Below are 9600 nucleotides of genomic sequence, written 5' to 3' on the forward strand. Positions count from 1 at the left end.
TTTTTTTTTTTTTTGCGGTACGCGGGCCTCTCACTGTTGTGGCCTCTCCCGTTGCAGAGCACAGGCTCCGGATGCGCAGGCTCAGAGGCCATGGCTCACGGGCCCAGCTGCTCCGCGGCATGTGGGATCTTCCCGGACCGGGGCACGAACCCGTGTCCCCTGCATCGGCAGGCGGACTCCCAACCACTGTGCCACCAGGGAAGCCCCGCACCATATTTTTTAGATTCCACATATAAGCGATATCATATGATATTTGTCTTTCTCTGTCTGACCTACTTCACTCAGTACAACAATCTCTAGGTCCACCCATGTTGCTGCAAATGGCGTTATTTCTTTCTTTTTTATGGCTGAGTAATATTCCATTGTGTATATGTACTACATCTTCTTTATCCATTCACGTTTCCTTTTTGAAATACTGAGGAGAGTTTTTCATTATAGACTTTATAGTTGTTAATAATTCATCACAGCTTGGAATGCTTAACTCTGCTTTGTTTTGTTTTGTTTTGCTTTAAAACAAACACATCAGTCCCATAAGTGAATCCACCTTATTTTTAACGTCTTGCTTCTGTAGCCAAACTGGGAACAAGAAAGCGAAGAGGCCCCAAGTATTGGTTGGAGGCACTTGCAAATGTCCCAACTGTCAAAAATGACAGTCTCTTTTCTTGTTTTTTGTTGTTTTGTTTTGTTTTTGCGGTACGCGGGCCTCTCACTGTTGTGGCCTCTCCCGTTGCGGAGCACAGGCTCCGGACGCGCAGGCTTAGCGGCTATGGCTCACAGGCCCAGCCGCTCCGCGACATATGGGATCCTCCCGGACCGGGGCACGAACCTGCAGCCCCTGCATTGGCAGGCGGACTCTCAACCACTGCAGCACCAGGGAAGACCTGTTTTGTTTTTTAACGTGAAAATAGAATAGTGGCTAAGGTGACTGGAAGAAAGTGTGAATAGTGAGCATTTTGTCCTGTAGCCCTTTTTCTTGACCTGGTACCCTGCTGCCCTCCATTTCTCATCCTTTCACGCCTTTCCTAGAGGAAGCCTCTCTGTCATCAGGTTCGATCGCTTCTTTCTGTTCTATTTCCCTGGAGCTCTGCTCTTGCTCAGACCCCTCCATGTGCTCGTGGAAGAGCCCTTGCAGAGTGCCTCCCCTGTGTGTGAGGCCAGGGGAGGCTTAACCCTGCTGTTCCCAGCGCCGCCTTCTTGGAGGGACCGCACCTCCCTCCTTCACGTCTGCCTCGACCTATAACACGTAATAGGCGTCCTGTGAACGTGGGGTTTGCATTTGAAGTGTCATTTTTAAATACCCTCATTTAGAAAAATAAAGTGCCGTTAACATTTTTTTGTGAATTCCGTGTCTTTAAGGAGCTTTGACTGTTAAATTGAAAATATAAGCGAATACCTAATAAGTAGTAACCGAGAACAGTGCATGCTGGTTAAGGTTAGTTTGAACGCGATGGATTCTGAGTTCGTGCTCGTTGGGACGGATCTCTGGAGGCCGTTTATCTTTGTTTCGTCAAGGAACTGTTTCCTAATTAATTAAAGAGTTTAAGGGAGTTTGGCTGAAAAAGACATTAAGTCCTCAATTCATTATGAAACATTCCTGGCAGTTCTGTTTATCATCTCTAGACTGTTTTGTTTCTCTGTGACGTTGCAGGTGACAGCATGAGTCTCCAGACGTGTTTTCTAGCTCAGACGCTTTCTGAGCCACAATGGTGAATTTCACCGCCTTCAGTCTCCTCCGGGAGCAGCTCCCTGAGCTAATGATGGAAATTGGTCATTGCAGGTATTGAACATGAAACCACTACAGATCGTATTTCCCTCGAGAGCAGACCCCGAAAGCCCCCTCATCGACCTGGACCTTCACCTGCCCTTACTGCGCTTCAGACCTGAGAAGGTGCTACAGGTGCGCGTCCTTCCACACCTGTGAGCATCTCACGCTGACTGGCTTAATGGGGCATCAAAACTACTCAGAACACTTATCTTTCTGCTTAAAGCCGACATTCACCACAGAGCACGCTGTTTGCAGGCAGCACTTTTCTGGGGTCAGGTGGCTTTGGTCCTGGCAAGTGGAGTGGGGACGGCAGGGTGGAAGCTGCCGCGCGCCCGGCCTCGTTGGGTGGCGCCCTCGCAGTGTTTCAGGCTTGCTCGCGGTGTTGTTGCTTCCCCAGATCCTAACGTGCCTTCTGACGGAGCAGCACGTCGTGTTCTTCTCGTCCAGCTGGGCTCTGCTGACGCTCGTGGCTGAGTGCTTCATGGCCTACCTGCACCCCCTGCAGTGGCAGCACACCTTCGTCCCCATCCTGTCGCGGCAGATGTTGGACTTCGTCATGGCGCCCACGTCCTTTCTCATGGGCTGCCACCTGGACCACTTTGAAGAAGTCAGCAAGGTTAGGCACCCGCCGCTGGATTCAGAGCATTAAGTCACGTGGGTGCTTTGCGGGGACGCGTGGGAAGCTGCTGGGAGGTGCCCTGCGGTGTGGGGGGCGCAGAGGCCCGCGGTCACTCCATCACAGGGCGCTAGTGCTGCCTCCTTGTCCTCAAGGCCACACCCTGATGCCACTTCTCAGGCTACTTAAATTCACGACATCTCTGGTGGCTTCCAGGGTTTTCAGGGAGGTGAGGGCAGGTGTTGGAGTCGAGGGAACCGATTTCAAGTCTCACCTCTGCTGCTTACTAGTTCTGCGACCCTGAGTGACTTACTGGCCTTTGCTAAGCCTCAGTCTCCTCATCTGGGAAGTGGGCATGGCCTCGGCCTCCCAGGGCTCTGGCTGAGGAATGTCCCCTGTCCTGCCTGGCAGGTGACTGGGCTTCATGGATGGGAGCCACCATTGTTATCACTCCATATTTTCCATTTTCCCTTTTTTGATTAAGCCTCTGTTGTTCATTAAAACCGTGGGCCTGCTTCCTAGAAGAGTGCAGGTGCATGCAGTGTATTGCTCCGTGTCCAAGGGGTCCGTGGGCCTTGCTGGGTCCAGTGGCCGTTTACTGGATTCAGCTTGGGGGCTGACCTGTGTCGGGGTGTTAGGCCTGGTTGTGAAAGGACAGGGAGTGTGCCAGCCACATCATCATAGCAGCGTCAAGGGGCCCATAGAGCAGGCTGGCGTACGGTAAGTGCTTAAAATGCAGCAGCTGTTTTTACTGCTGTGCTGGTGGGGTGCATTTCGAAGGGGAGCTCATGCCACAGGTTTGTGATAAACTGTGACATCGCCAGCAGGAAGAGCAGGTTGGGTTTTCTTAAAACAGCTTTTTTTCAGATATAATTTGCATACCACAGAGTTTCCTGGACTTAACTGTACAACTCAGTGGCTTTAGGAACTTGGTAGAGCTGTGACAACTCATTTTAGACTCTTTGGTCAGCCCACAAAGAAACCCTGCATGTGTTAGCAGTCATCCCCCAACCCCCCAGACACTGGCGACCAGCATCTACTTTCTGTCTCTGTGGAGTTGCCTGTTGTGTATACGTGGATTTTACGTAAATGGAATCATTCAATGCGTGGTCTTTTATGACTGTCTTCTTTCACTTAGCGGCATGTTTTTTGAGGTTCATCCGTGTAGCAGCACGTTATTTTTATTGCCGAGTAGGATTCCCTTGAATGAAGAGGCCACAGTTGTTTATCCATTCGGGAGTTGAGAGCATTTGGGGTTGTTTGGACCACAGCTGTGAATAATGCAGCTGTGGACACTCATGTACAAGTTTTTGTGTGGACACGCGTTTATTTACCTTGGTACGTACCTAGGAGAGGAGTTTCCGGGTCAGGTGCTAGCGCTGTGTTTAACCATTTGAGAAATGTCCAGACTGTCGTTCCCCGCTGCTGCCCCAGACACCTTCCCTCCAGCAGAGGGCGAGCTCGATCTCCACACTTCCTCCCAATGCTTGTCTTCTGTCTTTTTGATTCTCATCCTCCTTCTGGGTAGTTTTGCTGTGCGTTTCCCCAGTGACTCGCGATGTGCAGCACTTATCCTTGCGTTTATTGGTAGTTGGTACGGGGTAGGTTCTCATTTAACTTCTTATTTTATTATTTTTAAATCTTTATTAGAGTATAGTTGATTTACAGTGTTGTTTAACTTTATTTTGAAAATTTCTTAAGTGTACGCAAAAGCTGAGAGAAGAGTGGAAGGGATGCCGTGCACCCCTCTTTGTCCTCAGCCACCATCCATTTTTTTCCCGGCGTTTTAGAGCAAATCCTGGCCAAGCCCAGCGTCCCTCCTGGGGCGGAGCCGGGACGTCTGTGTTGTTGGCAGAACCTATGATTCACCAGGGGACAGACACTGTGGGAAAAGGCCATTCAGACCTCATGGAAGGAATGGAAAAACGTCACCCTCGCAAATGAGGAAAAAATAGGCATACTTTGTAGTTCAAAATTGTGTTTCTTTTTTTAGTCATTAGGGGAAAAACTGTCTTGTTTCAGCCCCTTTAGGAGGGAAACTTGCAGACATATTTACTTGATTCCAGTCCGCAGTCACAAAGGAAGTCGTTTTAGTGGTTTACCTGTTCTGGGTGGTTTTTAGGGCAAAGCAGCAGGTCTTGACTGAAAGTGTTTTGGGGTTTGTATGTCTTCTCGATGTGCTGGGAGCTCGGAAGGGGTCCTTGTGAAAGCTCCGTGTTCGTGCTCACGAGCGCGGCCTGTCCCCTGCTGGTTTAGCCTCTGCTCTGGGAGACGTGTTTGTGCCTATTTCACGTGCCATGAAACGCGTGTTGAGTGGCCGGCCCAGCATGAAAGCTGGGGAGGATTCTGGCGTCCTGTTCCCGGGACAGTTGAAGTGTAGAACTCCGGAGTGTGACTCATTATTTGTGTGTTTTTTCACAGATAAGATTTAACAAGTAAGCCGTCCACACATCTCAAGAACTCTTAAGTGTGTGGGATCCCTGAGCCCAGGACCCGCCTGTGCTCTGGTCCTGGGGCAGGTGGGGTGCAGAGCTGGCTGGGCCACTCAGCGGGCACCCTGAGTGTTGAATGTCGGAGTGCTCCCACTGGGGCTCTGGAATGTTCTCTCCAGGCTCCCTGAAGTGGTACATGGAGTGTTTGCACAAGGGTGGGTGAAGGCCTGACCTCGTATGTTGGAATCTTGACTCAAAGAGGCATTTTTAATCAAATTAGCTTGTTAACCTAACTCACGGTATACGCCGCATTTTTCTGGTAGATAATATAAGGCTTTGTGTGCGTATTAGATACGAGAATTTAATTATCGATGACACGATCTTGGTGAATGCAAAGTGTATCTTTGTGTTTTCAAAGATGTAAACAAATTCAGATTCTTACTCGATCTTTACAAACTTATTTTATAGGAAGCCGATGGTTTAATTCTGATAAACATCGACACTGGGAGCATCACCTTCTCTAACGATGAGGACGTTGACGTTCCTGACATCCCTCTCCTGGCGGCACAGACGTTTATTCAGAGGTAAGGGGGGAAATAGTAGGTATTTGGAAAAATCTTGTTCAGGTTCATACTTGCCAATTTCAAGTATCTCTTCCAATCTTATATTAACAAATGGTTTATGTAATATTTAGTAGCTTGGAAATTGTTTGTGAATATTTTAAAATAAAAGTCATTTGTCTTCATTCCAATCTTGTCTAAATACTAACGATGGCCCCCAGGCCAGGGGACGGTCACACCCGCGGGACACCTCTCGACCCTCTTCTGTGCCTGTGATCTCTGAAGTTCCTTCTCTGTCCTTCATTCCTTCATTCATTCATTCATCCACTCACCAGATATGTATCCAATGCATTGGGCAGAGTATGTATATAATGGGCAAACAGATGTGGCGTCTGCCCCATGGCATTGTCAGTCGGGGGCCCCTGACGGCCATGACCCGCCGTCCTTCCCTGGGCAGGAAGCTGTCTTCCCCTTTCACCCCCCCACCCCCCTACCCAGTGCTCTCTTAGTTCTCTTATTTTTTCATACCTGTTTTGTGGCTCTTTGTGGTTTTTCCATCTCTATGACTACACTTCATTGGCCGAGATCAGGCAAGACAAAATTTTTCCAAAAAGGGCAGATAATAATCGTTGTAGGCTCTGCAGGCCCTGCGGCCTCTGTGGTGATCACAGAGGCCTGACGGGGACTGCCCCGCATACTTCTTTCACGGGGGGTGAAAGGAGGTGTGATTACTATTTACGCTGGGAAGAACGTGCATCTGGGGCAGGTGGGTCGGGGCAGAGCCAGGGCTCCCTCAGGTGGACCTGCGGAGGACGTTTCCCCCTTTGGAATCTAATCAAATGGTGGTGGGAGAGACCCTGCTTTTAGTCCTCCGGCTCGTGTGTGGACTTGAGGCAGGCCTGGCGTGCAGCTCGTGGTGGGACCCATGGAGGGTGTGGGGCGGGGGCTAGTGCAGCAGGTGCTCCCGGCTGTCGTCAAGTAGCTGGACTCTGGTGCTCTGGTGACGCGGGAGCTGGTGACGCAGCCCGTCTTTTATCAGTGCCGACTGTTCCCCTTTACTTTGTCTGCTTTGTCTGCTGGAGGTCGGATGCGGGAGGAGCTGAGGCCTGAGTGGAGGGGAAGGAACGGGTGGTTCTGTGTTGGCTCCCTGACTTGGCTGTTCTCATTTCTGCCTCTTATCTCAGCGAGCGCTGCTGTAACAAACACCACCTAAGCAACAGACGTTTATTGTCTCCCAGTCCTGGAGGCTGGAAGTCCGAGATCATGGTGTTGGCAGAGTTGGTTCCTCCTGAGGCCTCTCTTTTTGGTGTGTAGATGACTGTCTTCTCCCTGTGTCCTCACGTGGTCGTCTCTCTGTGGGTGTCCGTGTTCCAATCTCCTCTTATAAGGACACCAGTCATATTGGATTAGCTCCACCCTTGTGACCTCATTTTAACTTAATGACCTCCTTAAAGGCCCCGTCTCCAAACACAGTCACACTCTGAGGTGCTGGGGGTTAGGACTCCAACCTAGGAATTTGGGGGGACACAATTCAGCCTATAACACCTTGGTATCAATGATTTCTTCTATCTGGATGGTTTGTACAAAGTACATGGGAGTGCCATCTTCATTATTGTTCCTTCCGTCTTCAAAAAATTTATAAAACTCCCCAAGCTGAGTCCAGGCTCGGGGTGTGGAGTCCTGCGTGGCTGGCGGGCGGTGCTCAGGGGGCCCAGCCAGGGGTCCGGGTGGGAGTGTCACCCTGCGTGAACTCCGAAGGTGAAGCCCACATTCCTCATCATCCAGTCACTTTCTGATAAGCGCAGTCCCCAGTCCCCGGACTTGCAGAGGGTGACTTTCCAGGACTGGTGTTTGCCAGCGCTGGGCGCAGCTTCTCAAGAGTGTGCTTGGGTGGCGCATCCCCAGTGAGATGGGATCTTACCTCTGCCCTCGTGTTATTGTTAGAATTCTAGAACATGCCTGGGGGTTGGAGTCTCGCTTGGCCAGGGCCCCAGACAGTGGGACGTGGAGTCTCAGGCTCACCGTGGGGGGCGCTGTATAAATGTGAACTAACCCGTGCGTGGTCGGAGGCTCGTCTGTGAAGGGCTCTGGGACCGTGATCTGGGCTGTGGCAGTGGGTCTCCCCACGGGGCCTGGGGTGACGAGCACCCACACTCGGTATTGGCCGGGAGAGACAAGGGGCAGCAGCGCCCTTCTTCCCTGAGACGCCCCTGTGCCTGGCCGCCCACTGCCGCGCTGTCTTCCTCATCATGATCAGAGTGTGTGACCGCCGGGTCCCCTCTGCCCCACCTGACCTTTGGATACTGTTGGGTGGGTTTACTTTGCATATTTAAAGCCTCAGACTTGCTCCTTGGTGTCCAAAGTCTCATGTAAAAGTGCAGCCTTGGGGGCTTCCCTGGTGGCGCAGTGGTTGAGAGTCCGCCTGCCGATGCAGGGGACACGGGTTCGTGCCCCGGTCTGGGAAGATCCCACATGCCGTGGAGCGGCTGGGCCCGTGAGCCATGGCCGCTGAGCCTGCGCGTCTGGAGCCTGTGCTCTGCAACGGGAGAGGCCGCAGTGGTGAGAGGCCCGCGTACCGCAAAAAAAAAAAAAAAGTGCAGCCTTGGGCAGTGTTGGGGAGGCCAGGATCCTGTGTGATGAAAACCGCTGTGAGCCCCCGTCCCTGAGAACCTCCAGACAAGTAAGTGGCCGTGCCTCGTGCCCCCCGAGCCTGCCTGGGCAGGGAAGCTGCGCCGTCCCTCCCAGACCCACTGGAAACCCTTTGGCCGTCGTGGAAGGGCAGGTGCCTGCAAAGGAGGACAGAACACTCAGCTTGTGTAAAGACGTGCGTGGTCCAAAGACGAGGCCTTCGTGAATCCTGCACTAATGAGCCGTTTGTGCTGGGAGGTGAATAAACTCCCAATAGGGATGTATTTGTAATGACACCCTCCCCGCCCCAGTTATCGATAGGGAGTCTGAGTGTCCTGAGAGTGTTAACTTCCCTCTTCCCGGAGGATTCTCTCTGACCGGTAGGCAGCAGTCAGTCGCGTGATACGGGCTGGGCCGTGGTCAGTGTCTCTCTGCTCCTTCCCAGGGTCCAGAGCCTTCAGATGCACCGTGAGCTGGACCTCGCTCACCTCTGCGCCAGCACAGACCTGAACGAGGGCCGAGCCTGCCGGCGGGCCTGGCAGCAGCGGCTTAACTGTCAGATCCAGCAGATCACCCTGCAGCTGCTCGTCTGCATCTTCAGGTGTTTAAAGCAACCTGCTCCCTAGCCAGCTCCCGGTTCCACAGTGGCCACGGCCCCAAAGCCCGGGGACTGAAATCCAGGAGTGATGAGGGAGAGGCCCCTGCCTCCACGAGGATCCCTGGGAGTGTGTGTACCCCGCCTGGGGCCTTGCCACCCCCTCGTCTCTCTTGCGATTGACCACCTTGGATAGTCAGGCCCGGGTAGGGGGACAGACGGATCATTTCGGGAATGAAGCTGCCCAAAGGAGAGCCCAGGCTGGAGCACCCAGGACTGGCCCCTGTTAGAAACTTTTCTTCTTTCTTCCCATCACTGTCACCATCAGCATCTATGGTGTGCTGTTGGGAACCAGCCCTTGAGCTGAATCAGTTAAATAGACAGTGCGGTGTGTTTACTTCAGTGCGATACAGTGCAGGCTGAGTGCCTGCTGCTGGCCTAAATGTGCACTCATTTGAGGAGCATGATGGTAAATGTATGCCTACGTTTATAGCACGCCTTTGTGGAGACGTTATTGGTGGCAAAGCCCTCAGGCCTTTTCTTTCTTCCCACTCTCCCTTCTCTGCTTTGTCTTGCAGCCTCTTCTCTCCCTCTCTCTCTCCCTCCCTCTCTCTCTCTCTCCCTTCCCTCTCTCCCTCTCTCTCTCTCCCTCCCTCTCTTTCTCCCTCCCTCTCTCCCTCTCTCTCCCTCCCCCCTCCCTCCCTCTCTCCCTCTCTCTCTCTCTCTCTCCCTCTCTCCCTCTCCCCCTCTCCCTCCCTCTCTCCCTCTCTCTCTCCCTCCCTCCCTCTCTCCCTCCCTCTCTCTCTCTCTCTCCCTTCCCCCTCTCCCTCTCTCCCTCTCTCTCCCTCTCTCCCTCCCTCTCTCCCTCCCTCTCTCTCCCTCTCTCTCTCCCTCTCTCTCTTTCTCTCTTTCTCTCCCTCTCCCTCTCTCCCTCTCTCCCTCTCTCCCTCTCTCTCTCCCCCCCTCTGTCTCTCTCTCTGTCTCTCTGTCTCTCTCCCCGCCCT

General features: G+C 52.5%; 1 protein-coding gene across 9 annotated transcripts in view; it reads left to right on the plus strand.

The window, feature by feature from the left end:
• DENND3 (DENN domain containing 3) overlaps positions 1-9600 on the plus strand; it is a 58311-nt gene that overhangs the window by 17680 nt on the left and 31031 nt on the right. For 6 of the 9 annotated variants that reach the window (XM_027078004.1, XM_027077998.1, XM_027077996.1 and 3 more), the window contains exons 6-9: positions 1778-1897; positions 2163-2381; positions 5282-5397; positions 8447-8602. In XM_027078004.1, the coding sequence (XP_026933805.1) occupies positions 1778-1897; positions 2163-2381; positions 5282-5397; positions 8447-8602 (611 nt within the window). The remainder of the gene's footprint in view (positions 1-1777; positions 1898-2162; positions 2382-5281; positions 5398-8446; positions 8603-9600) is intronic. The other 3 variants (XM_027078001.1, XM_027078002.1, XM_027078003.1) reach the window with 2 other exon arrangements.

Source organism: Aethalodelphis obliquidens, unplaced genomic scaffold (assembly GCF_003676395.1).
Source record: "Aethalodelphis obliquidens isolate GAN/ISIS:26980383/991018 unplaced genomic scaffold, ASM367639v1 scaffold41, whole genome shotgun sequence".
NCBI classification, from domain to species: domain Eukaryota; kingdom Metazoa; phylum Chordata; class Mammalia; order Artiodactyla; family Delphinidae; genus Aethalodelphis; species Aethalodelphis obliquidens.